General features: G+C 37.3%; 1 protein-coding gene across 18 annotated transcripts in view; it reads right to left on the bottom strand.

Annotated features, from left to right (window-relative positions):
- The window catches only part of LOC133838047 (dystrophin), a 169987-nt gene that overhangs the window by 95974 nt on the left and 48469 nt on the right, over positions 1–25544 (bottom strand). For 12 of the 18 annotated variants that reach the window (XR_009893905.1, XR_009893906.1, XM_062268981.1 and 9 more), the window contains 6 exons: positions 14697–14765; positions 14122–14212; positions 13917–14037; positions 13709–13842; positions 12573–12666; positions 12429–12509 (listed from right to left, as the gene is read on the bottom strand). Coding sequence is in view for 16 of the 18 variants with exons in the window: in XM_062268981.1 (XP_062124965.1) it covers positions 12429–12509; positions 12573–12666; positions 13709–13842; positions 13917–14037; positions 14122–14212; positions 14697–14765 (590 nt within the window). In the remaining 2 variants the exon portion in view is untranslated. Of the gene's footprint in view, positions 1–12428; positions 12510–12572; positions 12667–13708; positions 13843–13916; positions 14038–14121; positions 14213–14696; positions 14766–15961; positions 17746–25544 lie in introns of those variants that run through there. The other 6 variants (XM_062268987.1, XM_062268986.1, XM_062268982.1 and 3 more) reach the window with 2 other exon arrangements.

The following is a 25544-nucleotide window of genomic DNA, read 5'->3' on the forward strand; positions in this document are numbered from 1 at the left end:
GCACCTTTTTCTCTAAGCTCTCTTATCTAGCTGAATATTTAATTAACCGCAATGCCCAAGCATAAAGGCGAAATGAAAACGATGGAAAAAAATTAGTGCAAGTACAACTGAAGTCTGTGTTAACTTTCGTAGGAGAACTGTGAAAATGTTCTGTTAACTGGGCCAAAAAACAACTGAAAGTTTTCTCAAAAATTGTTGCAACATTTTCGTGACAGATTCCCAAGAAATTTACAAACAACACAGAGTGTGAGTGGGAAAGATAGACGAGAGAAGAGCTACGCAACATAGAAAAGTTTCCAACTCATTTTCTACAGTTTTATCTTATTTAACTTTTATTATCTGTGGCGCTGTGCGCTTGATAAGCTTTATCTGACATGTGTATGGTTGGTCTTTTGATGTTTTCCTCGTGGTTGTTGTTGTTGGTGTTGTTGTTGCTGTGGGTGTTGCAGTTGTTGCTGCTGTTGGCATTTTCAAATAGTTGTGAACTTTATCGCAGCAACAAACAGACGAGCGAATAAACAAACAGCACAGCACAGAACAAAATCGAGACAGACAGACAGAGATGAACAAACCAACAGCGAGAGAGATACCGCATTTTGTGGCTGCCACGCCCACAAGCCAACACACTAGCATCAGCGATGCCGCCGCCTTTGCCACATGTCGCTTATAATTTGCTGTAAGTTTTGCGTGTCTGTTAACTGACATTTTGGCTTGTGTGGTTTTTATGCGCTGGCTCTTGACAAACTACAAAGCTCAGTGCTTTATATAGTGCAATAAATACCCTGTAGGGGAGTGAAGGTGCGCAGGGTATGCACGTTTCTGTTAAAAGACAAAAGAAAGCTAAGGCTATCAATTATTAGGTTTAAAGTGTTGTAAATGTATCCATATTATATGTATCATAATTACATAATATTTAAAACAAACCTATCCGTATTTAGTTTTAAATATCCTGCATTTTGTTGTATGGTCACAATTAATCTTAACTTTTTTACATATGTAATATTATACCTATTGAAAACTAGATCGATGTTGTCTAATTTATTTGAAAGCGGATTAAATATAAATATAACAAGTAAGAAAGCTGCAGTCGAGTGCACTCGACTGTGAGATACCCGCTACCCATTTTGAATAAAAGAAATATATTTTGCGATAATTTTCTCAAAATATACCGAATATACTGCAAAATACTAAAAATATACCAAATAGTATATTTGGTATATTGATATAGTACCGCATTCAAAATATACCATAGACGGCACAATATACCAGATTTGTCATCTAAAGCAACTAAGACCCTAGTAAGTACTACTTACTAAGTAGGCGTGTTTGCCCATACAAAAGTATTTCTTTAATAACTTCGACAATTTTCATCTGATCGCAACCAAATTTTCAGGAATCATAACTACTATAGTTATTATTATATATACCAAAATTCGCAACTCTAGCTTTAAAATTACGCTTGTTATTCGATTTTTTGATTTGCGGGGCGGAAGAGGGCGTGGCAAAATTTGAAACAAACTTGATCTGCGTGCAAACATAACAAATGCTGTCGAAAAAATTATAGCTCTATCTCTTATAGTCTCTGAGATCTAGGTGTTCATACGGACGGACGGACAGACACACAGACGGACAGACGGACAGACGGACAGACGGACATGGCTAGATCGTCTCGGCTGTTAACGCTGATCAAGAATATATATACTTTATAGGGTCGGAGATGGCTCCTTCTACCTGTTACATACATTTCCTGCCGGCACAAAGTTATAATACCCTTCTACCCTATGGGTAGCGGGTATAAAAGTAGAATAAGTTTTTCCTATTTTCCTCACTTCATAACTAACTAAACACCTACAAAGGATTAAGGCAATACAATATAGGAAGCTATTGCTACCGAAAAACATATTCACTCATTCTTTATTATTTTCAAATATGTGAAAAGGGAATTGACATTAATAATGTTTATCACTTGATAATGATCTGTTTCATCATTTATTAGTTGCACCTAACGGAATACATGCCTTACTGAAAAGCGGGTGAAGTTCAAATATTGGTCAATATTTCGAGTTACTTAGTTAATGTTACCTCCTACATAATAATAAATAAAGTCGCTTCACAGAGTATAAAATCGTCAATCATATTCCCTCTGCTTAGGTGATTTGCCTACATATGAAATCAGAACATGAAAACTGTTTCACTTTTATTTAGTTTTATTTTTACAGCATTTGTTTATGTCTCGACGATGACATTGAAAAATGCACATGTTGTATCTCATCTCTAATGTATATAGTACATTGTACTCGTATATAGTAAAAGTTCATATCTATTCGCTGTCTCGCAATCAGTCAAGATTATGTTTATGTTTTACAATATTTTTCTGGCTGATACTTTGATTGACATTTGTCTGTCATACCCTCGACAACCAAAAAAAAAGGAAAAACTCATATACTACTAGAATTTTTGTCGCTCTGCTTTATTTTCGTTCTGCACACTCGGTTGTTTTTCATTTTCTCTTTTTCAATTACATTGGATTCTGAATTGTGTCGAAGCGTCGACTTTTTGGGGCATTTTCTGTTTTTGGCAATTTTTGGCTTTTCGATTTTTCAGCCTTGACGTATTTTCATTGCAACTGTCGAACATTTTTCGTTGATTTATGGTCAAATATACTACAGAGAGTTTTCAGTTGCAAATTAGCTTTCAAATATTCTCTAAAGAAACTCTGCTGAAAATCAATGTGCATTTTTTCAGTTTATGTTTGTAATGTTCTTAAATTAAATGCGATTTTGTATCTGAGAGAAACCCGAGTAACATACAACATTAAGACACTTTTAATATGCACATAATTCTGTTAAATTTTCAACTAAAACCTTGCCATGATACAAGTACTTTGTGGCTGCTGAGAGAAAACAAAACACAAGAGAAAAGTTTGTTGTTGCCAAGGCGATAGAAAGATACTCTGCAACTATTGGAGTTTACTATGATTTAAACGAAAATTCCTTAGGATTAAGAAATATTTCATATATTTCCAAGCTATTGTTTAATAGACAAACTAAGCCAATATGTTACATTCCCGATATGGCAGCTGCAATACCTTTTCGACAAGAGCATAACAAGATAGAAAACAGAATAAATAATAGCAGCTTTGTGCTGTTGTTGCTGCGTGTTGATAACATGCGAAAATGTAGTTAACATTGCAAAACAGTAACGAATGAAGTGGAAGTGGAGCACACACAAAAAAATAAAAAAAAAACGAAAGAATAAAAGGAAAACAAAAACAGAAGCAGCAGCAGCAGCAGCAGCAATGGCAACGGCAGCAACAACTCATATGCGTTGTAAAGAAAAGCGAGTGCGCACAAAAGTATGCAGCAATAACTGCAACGGCAGCTAAACAATTGCAATGCCTGTTGTCTGTGTATATGTGAGAGTATGTAAGTGTCTCTGTGTGTGTGAGTGTGTCTGCATTTCCAACTGCATAAAGTTCGCATTTAATTTCGTTGCATTTACACAAAAAAAAAAGAGAAGAACGAAAGAGAAGGAAAAAAAGAAAAACGTGTAACGTCGTTTTTCACAAATATCTTGCTCTGTGTTCTGGCTGTTGTTTTGACGTTGTTGCCATTGTTGTTGTTGTTTTTATCGCATGTTTGGCCGCGAGTTACCATTCGTGTGTGTGTGTGTGTTGCAAATGGAGATGCGCAAACACACAGAAGCACAAACTCAAACTTCAACGCCAACAAACAACAATTTTGTCTGTGCGGCGTCTGCAACTCTCTTCTCTCTCTATCCCAACTTTAATAGCTCTATCTCCCTCTCTCGCGCGCTCTGACGCTAAATTAAATGCAATAACATTCCTGGCAAAAGTGCGGAGAGGTCACAGCAACACAGTTAAATAAAAAATATTCAGCAACCGGTTGCAATGGAGCCCGCAACGGAAACCCTACAGGAGAGACTCTAGACTCCAGACTCCAGACTGCAGACTATAGAATGTGTTTTTTAGGGGAAATGTAGCTCACAAGTTTGTAATGCAACGGGAAAAACAAAAGGGGACGAAAAGCGATGAGGATAGACTGTGTGTCGCATTGCAAATGTGTCTGGGTAAAGTGCCACGTTAAAGCAATTATAGTCGAAGTGAAGATGTAATCTCCATGTGCATTGCACTTGCACATGAAAATGACAAATAACTTCATCTTTCTGTGATATACGACCGCAAAGAGGTGTCTTACGTCTTGGTGTCTGCAAATGCCTTTTACTTACGCTATGCGCTGATAGCCAGCAGAGTAAACTTCATTGCGTGTTAAATTTATAGTTTGAGATAAGAAAATCAAAGACTAGAAAAAGGGGAAAATAACCCAGCAGCAAGATATAACAGCTTAAGATAAAGTTAACACAAGCAAAATAATGATGAATGAATAAACTTAGAAATAAAGAAGTAAAACACAATTTTAGATTCTGATTTTAACGTCACTTAAAATGTATAAAAAAAGAGCAATTGTTGAAATCAGAATGCGAATGAAAATAGCAAGGACATGAAGCCTGAAGTGCAGTTTGAGGAATCGGAAGCAGAGCAATCTCGGACATCAGAACGACGATCCCAAAGATCAAGTCGAGGAGTACAACACATCTCAACGCGATCAACGGGATATGAAAGTGGACAAGACGATATTTCTGTGGGCGGTCAAAGAACGCCGAAGTGCAAGAAATTTTTAATTGTCATTGGCTACTGTGTGCTGTTTATCATATTTTTCATTGTCATATTGATTGCCGTATCGAACAGTTGAGAATGAAGTTGAACAAGGAAACCACAACAAGGCGAACAGTTGAATGTGAAGTTGCAGTTGCTTTGTTTTTTTGTCGTTGCAATTTGCATGTTCAGTTCGAAACTGTCTGGACGAAGCAACCTCAAGAGTGTGCTACACTTTTTCTGTGCCTTTTTCCTGTGATGTCCTGACCGGCCACGTTTTGACCGCTGACTGATGCCGACGACTGACTGACAAGAGGCACTTGAATCTAGTTACTGTTGTCGCTGTTTGCCGCCAGTTCAGTTGACCTGCAGTCCTCTTCAAACTAACCAGCAAAGCACACACACACACACACACACACACTGAATGAAACACTGAATTTTGTGGCTTTGATGGCCATTGCCATTGCATGTCCTGGTCCAAGTCGAGTGGCAGCAGCCGCCATTCCGTTCGTCAAGTGCTCCACAGGGCTCTCATCCGCTCTCCCTCACTCTCTCTCTCGCTCTCTCCTGCTTTTGTTTCTATGTAAAGTTTTTTCGCTTTGCGTTTTCACAATTTTTCCGCCTTTCCGCTTGTCCTCCCTCTCCCCATCCCTATCACACTCGCACTCACTTCACTTGTTTGTGTGTTTTTCTCATTTCGTATTTTTTTTTTTGTTTTTCGGGCGCTTTGCGCGGAAATGTAAATTAATTGGTTTAACAAAGTGCACTTGAATTGTTGCTGCGGGTATGTGTGTTATTGTTTTTGTTGCTGCTGCTTTTATTGTTATTGCTATTTGGGATACTGAGAAGCATTCATAAAACCACCCCAAAAAACAGAAGAGGAAAACGCATAGAGTTAAAAAAGAAGCGCATCGTATGATTGACTCTTTGACTTGCAGACAATAAATTCTAATGAAAAACTGTTCGAAGAGTGTTAACTTTAAAGAGCACTTTTCTTAAGAAAACTGAAGAATTTAAATTAAGATTGATTACATATATTTATAAGTGACTCAATTCTATTTAATTTGCATTTATCTTTAAAGTAAATAAACATTAAGTATACACACATTTTCAACTGCAAATATTAGCCATTAAACTATTTTCTCATGCTCTATTTCAACAGCTAATTTATAAATTCAACTTTCAACTTTTTACACCCAAACGTAATCAAGACACATTTAGTAGAAATGCTTTAAAACGCCACCTAAACTATGAATAAACACCCACTAAACTTAATGTTATTCCACGTTTTGAACTTAATTGATTGAGATTTTACAACAGCTTTTTCAACTCTAGACCGACGTTGCACCTCTGTCAGCCACTCGAGCGTTATAATTTTTAACTAAACAGACTATTAAAGGTGAAGTGGCGCTGCCTCAGACAACAAAACAAGCCAACTGACCAAAGGGAAACGAAAATAAAAAAACCGAATCCAAGTCCGAGTTCGAGTTCGAGTCGGAGAAACAAGCTCAACTCGAAGCTCCAATCAAACGACTTTTGGCGGACCCACGCAGATCAAAGCAGCTGAAACAGACAATCGGGCAGACAATTTCTCAAGTGCTTCTAAGCTGCCGTCAACATCTCAAACAATAACAACTCAGACAACAACAACAACAACTTGAGCATCAACAACAACTCAAACAACAAACTATGACAACTTCGATGCCTACGCACAATTTGTGTTTCTTTGTTTATTTCATTGCTTTTGTAAAGGGTATTACGTGCTTTGTTGTAAAGCTTGTTACCCAATAGTGAAGACAACTAGCATCAACATTTACCACTTATTACTGGGTGTGAAAGTGACAACTAACTCTGGACAAACTGGACAAAGTAGAACTACTTTGGCGCAATGAAATGGATACTCTTATTAATAAGTAGAACTGCAATTAATTCCAGGAATTTAATTTCGAATTATATATTACATATATAGAGATAATATATGAATAGTTAACATAGTCTAAGACATTCTTCTTAAATGTTTCAAACATATTTTGTAATTCATTTCAATTTCGTTATAAGTTACGTTATGAAATTATTTAAAATAAGAAATACTACCATTATGTCTCCCTATTTCATTCACAATTATAAAGAAAATACTGAAAAATATTATTGAAATCGACTAAGCTAATAAATACACTAATTAAAATTCCCACTGAGTGTAGGTTTAAATTGCTTAAGAAATGTTTTTCATTAGACCCTTTACTTAAAAGTGAATAGTTCATAAAATGTATCTATAATTCTATATAAATTTAATATTTGAAATTAGTATTAGACGAGTAGAATTTTTTCATTATTTTCTTTTGTAAGAAATAGCCGATAAAATTAAACTATTTGATTAAATAATACAAAATTTTTCTTCTAAACAACTTATAATCGCATTGCAAGTGTAAATTGACTTCGATGTGTTGTTTAGTTTTTCTAATTTTCTTCAATATTTTTGTTCGTTTTGGTTTGCTCTTTGTTTGTGAACTTGTTTTGGTTACTTGTTGCTTTTTTCTGTGTCTGTCGCCGCCGCCGCCGCTGCCTGCAACACCGCCGACGCCACAAGCGTCAACAGGTAAATGTAAACATGCCCCAAACACAGAGACAGAAACAGAGACACGCGACCAGCTGGCGGAGACAACAAGACACCAGCCAAGCAAAGAGTCCAAGAAGAAAACGCATGTTTGACATTTGTTATTGACCAACAGCGGCAAGCAGCAAAGCGGCAACAGACTCTGTTGGCATTCCCCTTCCCCCTCTCTCTCTCTCTTTCTCGTTCTGCCGCCCGAAAAAGGGCCATGCATATTTTCTTGTCGTAATGCGCATTGACAAAGAAAAACTTGTCGAACGCAAAGTCTTTTCGAAAGCGCGGAAATCTCTTTATGAATGAAATTGGGACTCAAAACACGACGCGCCTCGATTCGTTGCGACCCAATGGAGACTGTGTCAAGTCAAGTTAGTGTTGTCATTTGATAAATAATGGTCATTCAATGGGTTGCTAAATCATGTTCCAGCTAGACAAGTTGAAAGTTTATCTATTAATACGATCATCATGGTCAACGTGATCAATCAATGTGCTGTTTTGCCTCTTCGATTTCAATTCAATTGTTCTTCTGTTTCTGTGTGTCTGTCTCTCTCGGCTTCTGTTTAAATATCTGATTGTTTGTTCTCTGTTTGAGTTTGTTGATTTTGAAAACCATTCAACTCTTGGCTTGAAGATGCTGTTTGAGCATAAAAATAATTATGTTGAATATAATTAAGATGAAGCACTTGAAGGCAATTACACTGCGTACGGAAGTGGAATGTTCATACTTGAAAACTATTCAAAAATATTCTTAAAGCGAGTGTAAGACAAGTAAATATGTTTATAATTATCTCGCTCTCTTCTTCAAAGAGAGATTGTGTATTTGTTCACAACATTATTGATGAATTGAAAGAAATGTTTTTGTTTTATATAAATACAAAACTATTAAATAAGCTAAATGTTCAAAGACTTTCATAAAATTATTAGTTAAATCATTTAAATGTATTTTAATTTAAGATAATTTTGTTTAAAATATATTATAACTTTAGTTTGATATTAAAGTTATCTTTTGATTGAAATCACAACACTATAAACTTGTTTTAGATGAGAAGAACTCAAAGAATTTAAAAAAAAAAGTCCCAATGTCCTAAATATTTCCAAAACACATCGTTTAAAGTCGAGTAAATAGATGACTAAAATATTTTGTCCTTTTCCAAATATTCATCTTTAATATAATCAACGATCAATGCAATTATTCCTTCCCTAATTTATCAGTACCATGTAGAAAAACGAATTTAGTTAAATTTCAAAGTTATGTATTATGAAACTCATAAAATTAAATTTCGAAGATGAGATCCAATTCAGGGCAAGATTCAAATTCTAACAGATGTTTGCTTAAGATGTTGTCAATTCAAGATTAGAAAGCGATCGTTATATCTGTATCATATCAGGCAATTGAAGTTATTTATATCGACGCCTTGTCAACAATAAGCGTAACTCACACATTGATTACCACCCTTCAAATGCAATAGAATGCCATTAAAAGTTGTTCGAATCAGTTATACTCGAATCAATCACACTCAAATATTGCTCATTACGTTGCACAAACACTTGTCAATTGCCCCATTTTGGAGTGTCAACCGAACTGCATGCCACAAAATGTCGCTTTAATTATGCACGATTTGAATGAAAGGCAATCAGAAGAAATATTCGTTCTACAGCCCAATTACAATGCACAATGCTCCAAACGATTCTTGTGTTTATTTATGCACCGCACACACACACACTCAAACACGTTTAACAATCACATATTTGCAGTTGCATTGTGTTCCAAATTTAGTATACTCCATATTTCATAAGATGGTATTAAAAAAAATCTTGCACAAATTTCAATTTTCATTTCAATTTCACTTAGTGTGTTGTACAATGAACGTTGCACGTTTCGCACGCGTTGCAAAGGAGGCCAGGGAAATGTGTGCATAATTAATGTACACATTTCACTTTAAAATGCACACTCCCACACACACACACACACACACACGCACACGCACGCACACACACTCATGCAGTTAGGCACTCGCAGAAATGTATGCGGAGGGTTGGCAAAATGGCGACGACTTTGCTTTAAGCAAAGATTTGCGATTAATTGTTGCATGGTGGATTCAATTTACATGTGTGCATATCCAGCATATGTGTAGGATATGCATAAGTGTGCGTGTGTGTGAGTGCAATACACGCCTGTAAGTATGCAACGCTTGCGAATTTCCTTTATTTATTGCAATTTACCGCTCAACATTTATTATTAAAATTTGTCACAAATTTTTCCGTTTTTTTGTGTATATTTTTGAATTTAAAATTTTTATTTAGTTTTTTTTTTATATGAATATTTAATATTCTTATTAGAAGCCGGTTAAAATAAATCTGCGCTTTTTTCGACCGTAATCAACGCGCGTCCGGGCGCATCTCAGAACACGAACTAAACGACGACAAAACCAATGGCAAATGCGAACCAAATGCCGAAGCAGCGACGCTAACGCCAACGCCACAGCATCCAGCGGCAGCAGCGACGTCGGCAGCGCAGCAGCTGGCAAGTTATCCAAAATAGCGACACTCGCTTCAAGTCGGCATCGACATCAACATCGGCATCGGCATCGGGCAGCGGCGTGTGCCGAGATAACAAAAACAGAGAACGAAAACGAAAACAGCCGTCGAGAGGGAACTCGGAGTGTAGAGTTTGGGGGCTGCTCTCTCATCAGAGCGCTCTCCGCTCTCACTCTACACGGCGAACAGCCGGTAAATATAACGGTTTTTGGCCGGCAAAATACAACAAATGAAATGCATGTCAAAGTAAAGCATATCAAATGCAAGACTCACAATTACTCTGTACAACAATAAATGAAAATTATTTTATAGTAAATGTAAACAAATTAATTAAAACCTTTGAAAACTAATAATACAAATATTTTGTATAAAATAATACTCAAAAACTTTTAAAATTCTTAAATAAATACTGAACTGTTGAATTTTAAGTGAGACCTAAAAAAATAAAACCAAATGCGTTCCACAATAATAATTGAAAAATATTTTTTTAGTAATTAAAATCGAATGAAGGTGGAATATTAATTAACTTTTAAATTTAAAATTGACTATTCGTATAGTACAAATGGATGATGAGAATATTTTAAAATAAGTTCCTAAAAATTTAAGAATTATTTTTTTTATATTTTACAAAAAAGATAAAGAACACGTACTATTTAAATGTAGTATTAAAACGACAAAGTTTTGCATTTATTGTTAAAATTAATAAGCCTTTTTCTAAAATGCACACAACTAATATACTCCAAATCCAACTGTAGACAAAACAAACTTTGACAACAAACAATTTATCAAAGTTCTTATCAAGTTACCGAGCATTAGCAGCCTACAGAAGAAAACTCTACCAAAAAGCTCTTATACAAGCTAAAGCTTTTGGAGACTTGCTGTATACATATCCTAAAATAACTTAAAGCTTGTTCTTGAGCTTTTGTAACGTAAACGATAAATGGTACAAGGACTTAGCTGGTATTTCAACCCCCTGCAAAAGTTTTGAAATTTTACGATACACGTCCTAAAAGCTCGAAATGATTTAAAAACTCAAAGACAACCCATTAGAGTCAATTCACTAAATGGGAGTAAGAGTGATAAAAAGGATGCTTCACATGAATAATTAAATGCGAAAAGAATCCAAATAAATTATTATAATTGAATTGCTTGTGTGAATCCTGCATAGAAATGTGCGCGTGAGTGAGCAGAAAAACGAAGCGAAAAGTGAAACCCAAGAAAATAAAAGTATTGAAAAGAAAAGTGAAAAAGGGAAACGCATTTAGAATAATTGCCTCAAAAAAATTGAATGCGTAATTATAAGAAAGTGGAAGAAGAGCAGCCACATGAATAGATGATGTTGTTGCTGATAATAATGATGATGCTGCTGATGACGTTGAAGGGCCAGTAACCCAAGTAGATCAACAGCAACAACAATAACAGCAACAACAATAACAACAACAAACATAGAAAGGGGCAAACAAACAGACGCCACGCAGCACTTGAAATACGCGCCGCACTTGCGAGTGATGCGTGGGTGCAACATGCTGAGGCATGCCTTTGGTGTCGCTGATAAGTGCCGATGAGGCACACAGTCGATCTGAATCGAGGGGAGTGGGCGTGAGTGCGTGTCGTGTGTGTGTGCGTGGCTGCAGCAATGGCAATTCGGATTGCAAATGCAATTGAGACATTAAGTGGTCGAGAGTTGCTCGACTTGCCAAGAGTGGGGTAGGGGGGGGAGGGAGAGGAGAGGAGCTCGTTCCAATCCGTGCCGGTCAACAAAGTACGCAAATTCGAGTAGCTGCACATAGTACTACAATATTGAGCTCTCAAGTGCCCCAGCTCCCAGCTGGAGATCTGATATCACAAATGGCTTGCATGTTTCATGGTCATGCAGGGAAAATGGAAAACGGTTTAAGGCAAATTAACTGATAAACTCAATGGAGCGTGAGGAGGAGGAGGCGGCGACTCATCGAATGCGGGCCAATTAAACGCATAGCAAGAAAAACGAAAATGATGAAGAAAACACATTAATGAAAACGCTTTAAGGAAAATTGCAAGCATGCTCTTAATGATTTGTTTCACAAATGAAAGAGTTTCCCCATGGGTCAATGGATAAATAAACAAATGAAACGTTGCCACAATTTAAGTCTTGGCAAATGTTATTGAATAAAAGAATGATTTTCTGAATACCTCAATCTTATTTATAAAATATTGTATGTAAATAGAAATAAGAACAAGTCTTATCGAATAAAAAGTAGTTGATTAAATATTTGCAAATCTTTCTGTATATTAAAATAATTGTACCGTATTAATTGTTACTGAAAGTAATTATATATATTATTACAGGAAAAGTTTAATATTTTGCACAAAGAAAATTTCTACTATTTGTATTTTGTATTTAAAAAATGTAGAACAATTTGCTCCACTGTGCATTTGGTGGGGCCAATGCACCACACACAATGTAAAGGCACTTTGCAGTGCATAAATCTATCAATTGAGCTCACTGTTTAATTATTTTACAAAGGCAGCGGTGTGTTCATAAAAAAGTTCATTTCGACTCAAGAGGAGCCATTGGGGTCAGAGATGAAGTGGGGAACGAAAGGCGAAAGATATATCTGCACTTACCTTGAACATGAGTGGATTACGTTCAATGTCCGATTCAGCATTTTCACAAAGTGTCTCCGTTTCCGAGAGAAAAGCCAGGAACTATACAAAAGTGAAAATTAGTTAGTTATGCATTGGTAGATGGAATACTATACTTTTACTTACCTGATCCATGGAGCGATCAAATGATTGCAGACTGTGCACGGCTGCATGAAGTTGTTTGCCACGATTGATGACGCCATTGTTCAAGTTCGAGTAGCTGCAAAATTAATTGAATATTAGAATAGTTGTTGTTTATTTTGATTTTTAATATACTTAGATTTATTAAGAAATTAAATCAGTGCAAGCAAATTACAAGATTAATTCAAATCCTCAAATCGAATCATAAGTAAATTCGATTTTGCGATTATCAAGATTGACACATCGTCTTAACAAAACCTTACATATATTAATGCTCTATTTGATTTAAGTCTGCTGGCGAGCGTGTTGTCTAAGAAAGTTTTCTAACAATGGTTTTATTTTTATTTTATTATATATCAGTATAAAATATGTAATTAAATTAAATAATTCAAGCTGAAGTCCTTTGCAGCCAGTACTTATTATTATTTGAATTTATTTTCCTTAGAATCCTCAATTTTCTACTACTTCATACTATTCAAAACTATTTCTATTCGATCTCTGATATGTTAATTGAAATGAGTAAAAATTTATTCTAAAAAAAGTTTGTCTATACATAAATCAATTTATACAATTATGTAATGTATAACATAACTATATTTTGTTGCTTTCAAACCTTCATATTCTACATTCTTTTACAGTCTAATCAATTTAAAATAATAGCTCTTACTGTTCTTTTGCGAAATGTATAATTCCATTACAAGACAAATTTATTAAGAATTCTATTTATACAATATATTCATTTCATCCAAGCTTGTAAGTGAGCTTTCCTAATATAATCTTAAGATAATTATATTTTGTAATTAAGTCATTGCTTGCAGCATTGTTGAGCAAAATATCTTTGAGATATATTGCATACTTAAGCAATGTAAAGCTCCGCAATGAATGCTTTGCAAATGCTGAGTTGAAAGGGAAAATACTTGAGCAGCTAACAGTGAACAGTGAACAGTTGTCTAACTATGATGCTCTGTGGGCAGAGTGCGCAAGTCATTGCATTGCAATAAATGCAAATGCCGAGAAAGTGATTTGAATTTACTACGTGAAAGTTACGCGAGGCTTTTGCATATAATTAAAACCAGAAGCCATCGTCGAGGTCGTGAGCAGGATTTTCAATATGCACTCACCGTTGATTAATGGCTTCCGTCATCTTTTTAATTCTGGAAGTATCATCGTTGGGATAGACTGCAATTAGATTCTGTGTCAAATCGCTGAAGAGCTCAAAGTGCTGCTTATTCTGATGCAGCTCGGCGTGGAAGGACTGTGAAATATATTTGAAAATTAATTTATGCACTGCAAAGATGCAGATAGAGAGAGAGAGAGAAGTCAACTCACCTTCTGCTCCTTCTGCTGTGCCTCCAATATATCAGCTGTGGTGGCAATTGTGCCCATTCGCTCAGCACGCTGTTCCATGCGTGCCAACCACTTCTCTAGCTCGAGACGCTTCGCCTCAAAGCTGGCCAATTGAGATATCGAGAAATTGAACATGATTAATTAGATTGACCTATAAAAATAAGGATAAGGATAAGCGATAACCTACCGCTGTGAATCGCTCAGCATGCTCTTCAACTGTGCCGCACGTTGCAACACACACTGCGACGTCTCATCCCAATGCTCCCTCAGTCGGGTAACTGTCGAAAGCGAGAAAGGAAAAATCAATTAAAAATAAAATTCTATTTTTCCCCTTTTTTTTTAGATGAGTTTTGCGTGTACTTCGTTAACGGTTATGGTTACCAATCAAAACAAAAGAAACAAACATATTATATAATTATATAATGGGTCACAACATAAATTAGCTGGGAACTGGAACTAGAGCTTAGAGCTGCAACCGGAACCCTTGTCCCAAATCGAGAGTTATGTAAACTTTGCCATGCAATTTCATTAGTACAAAAAACTGCGTTAGCTTTGTGTTGAGTTCTTTGTTTTCAGTTTTGTTTTTGTTTTTCTTTTTTTTCACGGGAAGTGTTTTCGAGTGTCTGGAGTAGTTATTAGTTGGAGAGTCCACTCTGGCGCCGTTTTTAACGGGGCGGAAGCGGAGCGGAAGGGCGTGGCTGTTAAGTGTCACAGAACTTGGTTAGCGGTTTTTGGTACACAGATTGTTTTCGTTTTTGTTACCTTTGAGAAAGCAACGTAAATAGTCTAAATCAGCTGAACAGTGCGGAGCTAATGAGAACTGTTTTAATTCTGGTCGGAAATGAGGAAATAAACAATAATAATCATTTTATAAACAGTCAAAATAAACATTAATGGTATTTATTGCAAAATTATAGCGCATTTTCTTCCCGTTTTGATTCCCCCTAAGATTCGAAATAACATTTAAGATAGTATAAATAGTTGTAAGTGCTTAAAAATCAAAATTATAATAATATATTTAAGGAAAACTATTGTAAATTAAAAAAAAATATTATAAGTAGGATAAATTACTGACAAAAATAAATTAACAATATAATTTTAATGTAAATGTAATATTCTGTTGAATAAGAAAAATAAATGCAAGCATAAAATTCTGCTTAGCATATGCATCAGATTTTTAACAAGATTGTTATAAGCTATCTTAGGAATAACATCATCAATTCTCATACTAATGATTATATCTGAGCGCAATTTTATATAAGACAAATATTCCACTTAAAGGTAAAGGATAAACATCTTGAACACTTAAAGCTTTGTTTGAAATAAAGTCCAGTAAATTTAAGAAGTTCCACTTAAATATGAATTATCAATAAATTAAATGATAAACAATATTGTTTTAAGTATATTTCAATAAATCGCACAATTTCCACATAAATGCAAGTTATGAATATAAATAAAATGATAAAAACTGCTTCAAATACTGTCTTTCAGTGCAAATTAGAAATATAAATTAAGTGGTAGTTAATATTGTTTCAAATATTGTCCAATTAATCGAAACAATGAGACAACTACAGATAACACTTCAAAAAGTTAAAAAGTCTCTCTTATTGTTTGAAGAGATTTTAACACGATAATTCAATCTTTCAATTTCTACGTAATTGAAAATTATGAATACAAATTAAATGATTAAACAAATTGTTTCAAATATTGTCCTTTAATGCAAATTACAAATATAAATTAAGTGGTAGATAATATTGTTTCAAATATTATCCAAAAAATTTCACCAATGATACAATTATGAATATAAATTAAATGATAAACAAATTGTTTCAAATATAGACCTTCAACGCAGAAATATAAATATAAATTAAGTGGTAGATATTGTTTCGAATATTGTCCAACAAATCGCAACAATGAGATAGCAACTACTACCTCAAAAGGTATAAAATTCTCTCTTATCGTTTGAAGAGATTTCAAATCGATCTTTCAAAATCTTTTCAAATGTTGCGCCACATCTTCAATCTTACCCTGCATGCCACCAGCTGTTGTTTGAGACATTTGGGTCTCATCGTGAGATGAGCGACGCCGCATGCGCAGCTCTTCGCGAGACAAGCCAGCGGCTCCAACTCCGACGCCAACTCCAACTCCGACGCCGACACCGACACCGGCGCCAGCAGCAACCTGAGCGGCAGCAGCAGCAGCGGCCGCAGCTGCCCGCGACTGAGCCTGATGCTGGAGCAGAGCGGCAGCCGCCGCCGAGCCGGGCAACTGGCCCATGTTGTGCACAACTTGAGGCGGAATGTTGCCCAAGAGTTGCTGGCGAATCTGTTCGCGAAATTCGCTGCTCAGCGGCATCGGCGGCTGTGGCGACTGCTGCTGCTGCTGATTCGTTTGTCCGGCTGCTGCTGATGCCGGAGTCGCCGCCTGATGATGTCCCACGGCATTCAAATTGTTCTGCATGCGATGGCGACTATACTGCAACTCGAGTGGCAGATTGCGATCCAGCGAGCGCATATGATGTTCGATTGTGGACCGCATCGATTGCTCCACTTGCGAGGCGGATGCCGAGCTGACCGAAGAGGATGAGGAATTGTGCATGGATTGCTGCTGTGCCTGGGCACGCAACTGCTTCAGTTCCTCGAGTGATTGTCGTGAGTCACCAGCTCGACTCTCGTCCAGCGACAAGTTGCGCTCATAGTTCGAGGTGCGCAGATTCACCGAGCTGCCCAAATGTCGCCCGCCACCAGCGGCTAAGCTCGCCTTGAAGCTCAGATCAAAGTTGTTCTGCACAGCCGCCTCCAGGCTACGCAGATTCATCTGCTCCTGCATGGCTCTCTCCATGTTCCGCAGCCCGCTCTCAATGCCACGCAACGCATCCTCAGAGCCAAACTCATCCGTTGGCGAAGCAACAGCTGCCGCTGCTGTTGGTCGCTGATTCAGCTTCTTGGCTTCGCTGGCTCTTGTGGGCGCTGGCGATGGCACCGGATTCACATTCACATTAGCCAGGGCATTCTTCGAGCTCTGTTCGCTGAGCGCAGCCACCGCCGATTGCAGCACCAGCGGCGGGGGAGGTGGCGGCATTTCAAAGGGATTCGAACAGCGTCTGGCTGCCATAGCCTCTGCCGATAGCGTCGAGTGCTTCTCCGGCGGCGGCGGTGGTTTCTCCTTGAACTTGAGCGCAGCCATCGGCGAATTCTGTGCACTGTTCTGCGCCGAGCTCTGCGCCGATGCCGGCTTCTTGGGCAACGGTGGTGGCTGACGCAAGGGAGGCGGCAATCCGGGCACCACCATCACCTGGCCATCGGGCATGCTCTTCAGGCTGTGCCGCTTGGGTGGTATCTCTGGCGGAGCCGAACGATCGCTGGAGCCACGCGCTGGTATTGCGGGCACTGGCCGACTTTGCGGTGGCAATGGCGGTGGCATTGATTTTTGCTGCTGCTGCTGTTGCTGCTGTTGTTCCTGGGAGCTCTGCTTGCGCAGCAGCTGCTGAGCGCGGAGTGCAGCTTGGGCAGCCAGCTCCGAGTTGAGTCGTGGTATTTGTGGCGCCAACTTGGGCGCTTGCTCATCGTTGTTGTTGGGCACTGTGGGCGGCACTGGAGGCGGCGGTTTGGCAGTCATCGTAGTTGGATTTCCTGGCTGTTGTATTTTGTGCGTTACGTTGTGCGTTTTCTAGTATTTGTTGCCTGCTGCAGTTGTTGTGTGATCTCTGTTGGATTTTGCTTTGGTTTTGCGGTGACTTGTGTCGGGGACAAGGGGGAAGCTGTGTGTGTTGCGGGCTACGCGTTTTTCACTTGATATTCGCCATCATCACGTGCGGTTTGCATTACGCATATTGCGACTTCGTTCGCGACTCAATTGAAAATGCGCCTAGTTGTTGACATTGGCAATTGATGAAATGGTAATGGTAAAAGGCGAATGGCAAAATCGTAAATGGTAAACATATGCAAGGTGGCAAGGGGGGGTTTGGAAGCCTCCTCCAGCGCGGTTTTTTGTGTGCCTGGTCTGGGTTTGTTTATACAACGTGCCGGAAACTCAACACGGTTACAGGCCACAGGCAAGCATACAAACAACAACAACAATCAATGGGCGCAAGCAAACGCCAGCAACGAAAAAGAGAAACCGACACAATTCTAAGAGCACTTTTCGACACACTCACACCCACTTATACACACACTTCAAGATTCTCTCACTCGCTTGCTCTCTCTCTCTCCTTCTCTCTTCTGTTCTCTCTCACAAATCGTCGCTCTATCTGTTTTTCACCACACTTTGTGCCGCGCTCTGCGCCGGCTGTCAACGCGAACACAGAGACAGAGGCGGCATTTCACCGTCTCTCTCATCACACACACACACACACACACACATACACTGACGCACACAAGCGTTGCATACTTTTTGGCGCTGTTTTGCTTTGCTGCCTGCTTCGAAGCACAGTAGTTATTGCATACAAAATACTGAGCATTTGAGACTAACGAATTTATCATCGGTATTTTCAATATTTATGTTTTTCAACGGGCTTATTGCTGCTTTTATTGTCACATATGAAGTACTGATGTATCTTTTAAAAGCCTTGAGCTTATGACAGTATTTTTTTTATACATTTTTCACTAACACTTCTTGTTCGAAACACAGCAACTGATACATTATCTATACTAAGTGTATGCTCTTTAAGAGTCTCTTTAAGTAGCATAAATAATATGAAATATGTAGTTAAATAACATTATAACAATAGCAGATGACATTGCTGTTAAATAGTATCGAGTTTATTAACCGAAGTGATTGAAATTTGGGACAAAGCAACAAATAAATGTATTGTAATATAATTTGAATTTAATTTACATTTCTAATGCAAAACGTGTAAATTGATTAGAAATGTAAATTTAAAAACCTAATATAAACAATGTTCAATTTGCAGATGAAAACAACTGCAATTCTTCAGAGCAAATGTACCAAATTTAAGTTTGACATTCTTAAGGCATTAAATACAGTAGTCTGGCATAGTGGCCTCATATTTAAACTCTAATTGAGTATCAAAAACGGGCATAAATGATACAATTTAATTTGAGAAAGATGAAACTTTATGTCATAAAAACTGTAATAGCAAAATAATGCATAGTGATTACTGTATCTGTCTAGTTCCTATATATATTTTATTTTTATAATGTAATATTAAAAACGAATGGAAATAATACTCGCATTTAGTTTAAAGAATGTTCCAAATTTCATTACTTATACAAGCTACCCATAAGATAGAAGCATATTATAACAGGCAAAAGGAATATTTTATTATTTTTGGGGTATATTTTTAGTTGAAAATGGGTAGCGAATGTCACTGTTTAATACTTCAACTGTAATGCATTAAAAGAAATATTTATTATATATCACACATCATATTGTTTCAATATATTCCCTATTAACTACTGTAGCTATGAAGTTATTTGATGGCGTATATTCTTTAACAACAGTTGAATATCAAAAACTTTAAACATTTCAACAATAATAAAGTAAAACAATTATACTTTATATGGCAAAGAGTTGAAATACTTTAAGACACAGAATTTACTGTAGCTAAAAAAAAGTCTTAGCGTATAGAGTGGATTGCACATCAGAGACACACACAAACGCACACTCACAGAGGCACTCAGTGACTGTTGAGAGAACAACGAGGCGCCTAAATGTATGCAGTAAACTTTTACGCAGCAACACGAAGAACTTTGCCTTTTACTCGCTGCTTTTGGCACCTGCAACAAGAAGCAACAGACAAATTTGGTATTGTTATTGCTGCGTTGCCGTCAGTTGTTTGTGCTTGTGTGCTTGTGTTTGTGTTGCATGTGCGCTTTTATTTCGCCGTCCAGCAGTCAGTGGCATGGCATTAACATCCCAAAGTAAAACGGCCCGTGGCAGGTGCATTTAACTTCTGGCACACCTTTAAATGCATCTCCTCATCATGCAACACAATGTCGACGCTGTCGGCCATTTTCGCTTACTGCATTTTTATTGTTCACCTGCCACCGCCTGACTGACTTCTGTCTGCTTTGTTTTCGCTGTTATATTCCTTTCTCTTTTCCTCACTGCTTTACGTATTGTTCTGCAACAAATTGTAGCATTGCCAACGACAGAAGCAGACAGCCAGTTTTTGGCTTTCAGTTTTATGTGTTTGGCTCGAAAAATGCTTGACTTTGTTTAATAGTTTTTTAAATCATGTGCAAACCGGCATAAATGCAAGAATAATGTGTTGTTTCCTTCATTGTTTGCCTGCTGTTCGCTACATTAATTACAGTAGTGCTATTTTTATTTATTTTGCATAATTAATCTTTGAGAATGTTAAACAGAGATTTTAACTTTAAACTGGCTATTTGTTTGGCTTAAAATAATGTTTGATGGCTGACATTTGCCTAAGAGAAACTGTTTCAATTAATGGTTAAGAATTAATTAACAAAATGCCAAATTAATCTGGCTATCATGAAGAGCAAGTATTTAAGCTTTTCTAGCAGTGCTTTAATAATCAATATAATACTTTAAATATATCAAAATGGTCAGACTATTCAATATATTAACATTTATATGAAGTATATTTCCTGTTTTCCCACAAAAGTCAATTATATTTATGAGCGAACGAATCTATCCATCAATGTGAGTTGTGTTATGCTCGAAATACCATGAAAAGGGCAACACAAATGACCTTAGCAGTGTGTGTAATATTTCAACAACACTCGATTGACACATCCATTGTTTTTAGTTCACTGCCAGAGCGCATCATTAATCATACTCGCCAAGGAAAAGAACTGAAAGTTGACTCTTTAATACACATTCTCTGCCATAAAAAAGATTATTTTAAGCTCCTTGCAAATTGTCTATTTTCAGCATAAACAATATGCAACAATTTGCAAAAACTTTCTCAACAATCACACAATTTGATTGTCGCTGTGGAGCGAGTTAAGTGGAAGGAAAACAGTAAAACAAGTGGAAAACTATTTTCATACAAAACACGTTCACGTTTGCGTTTGCCGTTGCGGACATCTACAGAAATGAAATGTTGTTTTCCGCTTAAAAGTATGCAATCAAGTCAAATAACTTGAGTGTGTGTTTCGACGCCGCGCGCGTTTCGTGCTCTTGTGTTGTGGTTGTTGATGTCGATGTCGATGTCGAAGTTGTTTTTGCTGTTGTTCGAGCAGTTGTTCGTCGTGTTGTTCTTGCTGTGTTCGTTGCCATTTGAGTGAGCGGCAACATTTTTGTTCTCATCTTTTTTGCTTGCGTTGCTGTTTTTGTGAGGCCTCCAATGAATTGCCATTCACAACGCACAACGCACACACACACACACACACACACCCCTCAAGTTATGCTACATAATTTTTTCTCAGCTGCTGCCGCCTGCGTCGCCTTCGCCTTCGCGTTTTCCGCTGCGCACTCATGTAATTTATTGAAACACATTTATTTCCCTATGATGTGAACAGCACCAGAAACAACAACAACAACAACAGCGACATCAAGAGGCACAACGTTGCCTTATTGTTGCTGTTGCCACAAATACGCCCACTTTATTTTTGCGTCTCTTTTGTCGGTTTCAGCTTCGTTTTATTGAATATTTATATGTAAATTCTGTGTCCGTCGTTGGGGAATTTATTATTATTATTATTATTATAATAGAATTTTCTCATGTTATATGTATTAATTAATTAGACGAATGCTAATATTATGCAGCATTTATGTTAAAATCTTGTAAATTCCTAGACAAAGTGGCCATAAATTTAAATTCCACAGCAATTTGCTTCTAAATTTCATTTTATAATATTCTAAAATGGATAAAATTAAGATCTCATTTTTGTATACAGAGGGAGTAGAATATATTTAAAATTCTAAAATCGAAAGAATAAACGCCACATTTCATTTGATTTAATGGTGCATAAAAAAAGAATTTACAAATAAAAATTTAGCAGAGAATAATAAATCAAATTTCTGAAATGAAATATTTGCGAAAATAATAGACTGCATTTGCAGAAGATATCCTTTGTATTTTTGGCACTTAATTCCATGACAAAGTAAAGTATTAAATAAGCCATAATTCGATTTGTTAAATCTGAACTGCAGCAGATAAATATCCAGTTGCATTTATTTTCAATTGCTCTGTTTCCTTCTGTGCTAATGATTCCTTTTATGCATTTTTATTCAATTTGATATCTTTCAATGTCATTTTTAATTTGTCATTATTGCAGTCCGGCAATTTATTAAATAAATTTCATTTATTTTGACATGCCAGTATCAATGGTGTATTCACTTTGTTTTTTTATTTAGTTTATCCCATTCAATGATAAATATCCCATTTTTTTTGTTGTTTGAACTTTTTGCATTTATTTTTATCGACACCATTTGCATTTGTAATTTCCGTTTTAATAGTTTTGACTGTTGCATGCTGCGGGCATCGGATAAATTCCATTAAACTCGTGCATTTCATTAATTCTGAACTGGGTTTTTTTTTAGCTTGCGTCTGTTGCTTTTGTTTTTTTGATGCTGCATTCTTGCTTCTCTTATTTATGTGCGCGAGTTCTTTATTTGTTGTTGCGAATTTATTTCCATGCGCTGCTTTGCAACATTTCGTTTGTTCGACAACAACATTTGCGGCTTTTGCCACCCTGCGAGTTTATTGATTTACGAAAGTAGCGGCGGTAACAGCAACAACAACAAGAGCGACACCGGCGTAGCAGAGGGAGCGAACAAGAGAGTGAAAGACAGTGAGAGAGAGAGATAGACAACATGCGGGGGTGTGTGTGTATGAGAGAGAAAGCGATAGAGAGAGAGAGAGGGGGACAGGGCTGGGCAATAATCCATCGCAGACAAAAACTTTAAATGCCTTTTTGTGGCTTGGCTTTAGTTGGCACTCAAAAGCAGCCTTAACACACACACTCACACACACACGCATACGAGAAACACACACACACACGCAAAGACAAATCACTTTAAAGTCCTCTCAAGCACATTCACACGAAACGAAACGATAGCAATCTAATGCTTTGCTAATTGAGTGCAATTATTATGGCTTAGTTTCTCGCTTTTTACGACATTCACGAAGCACAAAATTTACAGTTTTTCATGAGGCAAAGTCAGAGGCAGAGTTTTTCACGCGTCGCAACAAAGAAAGGCGGCACAAGAAAAACAAGTAAGCAGACGAGATATGGTTACGACGACGGCGACGGCGACGACGACGACGATGACTAGGACTACGGCGTTAAGGAGTCGATTCAGATTCACAACCGTTTGCCCACGAATGTCCTGGGCTGACTGCTGTCGCAAAGTCCGCACAACTGGCCCCAGAACACAGAACACAAAGAGCGGCGTTTTCAACACGGAACTGTTTTTACTACGCTTTCGCCACGCTCAGAGCTCAGAGCTCAGTTCAGCTCAGTTGAGTTCAGTTCACAACTCCATAGCGCCATGGAGCTGCAACCCCCAGCAGGAGAATCTACTGGTTGGCATAGGGTAAACAAAGACGAACAACCGTGCTGTGCTGTGCTGTGTGTGTGCGCACACAGCAAAGCAACCCCAACATAATTACAACTCGCCTCCCCACAAAATGGTAAAGAAGAAAAAAAAACGAAACTGAAACTTGACAAATAATCAACCACCCACCTGGATGTCTCTCTCTCTCTCTCGCTCTTATCTCAGTGTGTTCTCTCTTGTAGAGTTTCGATTCTCTTTAACCGGCATTCCGGCAGTTTTGTTTTGCTTTTGTGTGTGTCATGCGCATTAAGTTGCTCCATAGCCGGAGGAGCAGCCGGAATTTCAGCCCATTCTGGGGCCAGCAACCTTCCTGCCACATGTTGTGACTGTCGTCTGTCGACTGTCGACTGCCGCCGCCGCCTGCCGCAAACCTTGACAACTGATAAGAAACTTTTTTCGTTCGCCCTTTTATTTCTCTGTGTACTTCTTGCGTTTTTATATATTTATTTGTAGTTGTTGTTGTTGCTAACAGCTTTGCACAGGGTTGCACACACTCCAAAAGCGTGCCGGGGCCATTGACGGAATTTCTGTGTCTCCGTCAGTGTGTGTGTGTGTGCGTCTCAGTGCGTGTGTATGGGTTATGTTATGTTCTGTTTTCATAGCGTAGTAGATATTTGTTTTAGTCCCCTATCCTCCTCTGCTCACGGGGTTGGTAATCACGTGGGGACTTCGAGGAAATTGTTTCGTCTGCAACGGCTCTAATGACTGCAAGCCCCAAGAGTGACAAGAGGGGAGAGGGAAAAAGGGGACTAAAGCGACACAACATTTCAAGCCAAGTGCGAAAATTACAACAAATATACATTAATGAGAATGCTTCTATTACAAGCGAATCGTAAATATTAAAGAGATTTGTGCATGTTTATGTTTTTATTACAATTTAATTTGGGAACTTTAATAAAGGAATTCAATATAAATGCATCTCATTTGAGACCTTAAACCTCTAAATTTCAGATTCAGCACTTTGAAAAGTAAAGGACATTTATAGAATTTTAATGATATATTTCTCAAGAAACACATACAAATATTATCAAATAGATATATGATAAGTTTACTGATTTATTAATTTAAATGTTTATTATTCAGCTGCACTTTATATTTTCAATCAAATTTAATTCATGAACTTGAAGCAAGCAATTCCATACTTTTGATTTAAGTAAATGTTGATAAATATAAACTAAATTATATTGATTTAAATCGGTGGTATATTTGAATGTAGTGCTATATTAATATACCAAATGTAGTCCTAAGTATATTTTAGTATTTTTGCGTTATATTAATTTTATGTATTTTGGATATAGTACTTCATCAATATACCAAATAAAGCCTTAGGTATATTTTAATATTTTTGCGATTAATAGGTACGAATAATACCGCATAGGTTTGCTTTTATTCAAAATGGCTGCCGGGTATATCACAGTCGAGTACACTCAAATGTAGCCTTCTTATTGAAATTCTGATATTTTTGATATTTTCAATGTAGAGCTCTCGATTATCTTTGCATGAATTACATGAAAACTTGTAATTATTAAAAACATAAGGATAATTAAGTTGAAATTCTTCAAAATCTGCTCCCATCAGACAATTTATTTAATTGTGCCAGCGCATACCCTTAATTATTTTCCCAGAGAGTAGATCAACTTTGAAATGCAGAGTTTGTAAGCGTACTCCAAAAATAAAACGCAACTCACTTTAATGAATTTAATTAAAATTCATTCTCGAGCATATTCCAGATGTCATTGTGCCGCAGTGTGGACGCGCAGGACTCGCAGGACTAAAGAGCAGGCGGCAGGACTCGCACACAAAATCCGCACTCACACATGACAAGCACGTACAGTTTAACCCAAGACAATTTGCGTAATGAGTGTGAGTGTCATATCCCAGGCACATCCCATGCAACAGAAACAACAACAGCAAAAAATCCAGCCCAAAGCGAGTTAAAAGGCACATAGAGAAAAGAAGTTTATCCTCTGGGCTGGTGACAAGAACAGAACAGAAAGGCAGCTAGAGCAAAACACTTCTTGGTCTAACGTTCAGCAAAATAGTTCAAATGCCAGAGAACCTGTAATATTTACAAACACACACATTTTTTTACATAATTTCATTCTGTGTGTAAAACTA

The sequence above is a fragment of the Drosophila sulfurigaster genome, chromosome 2R (genome assembly GCF_023558435.1).
Source record: "Drosophila sulfurigaster albostrigata strain 15112-1811.04 chromosome 2R, ASM2355843v2, whole genome shotgun sequence".
NCBI lineage: Eukaryota > Metazoa > Arthropoda > Insecta > Diptera > Drosophilidae > Drosophila > Drosophila sulfurigaster.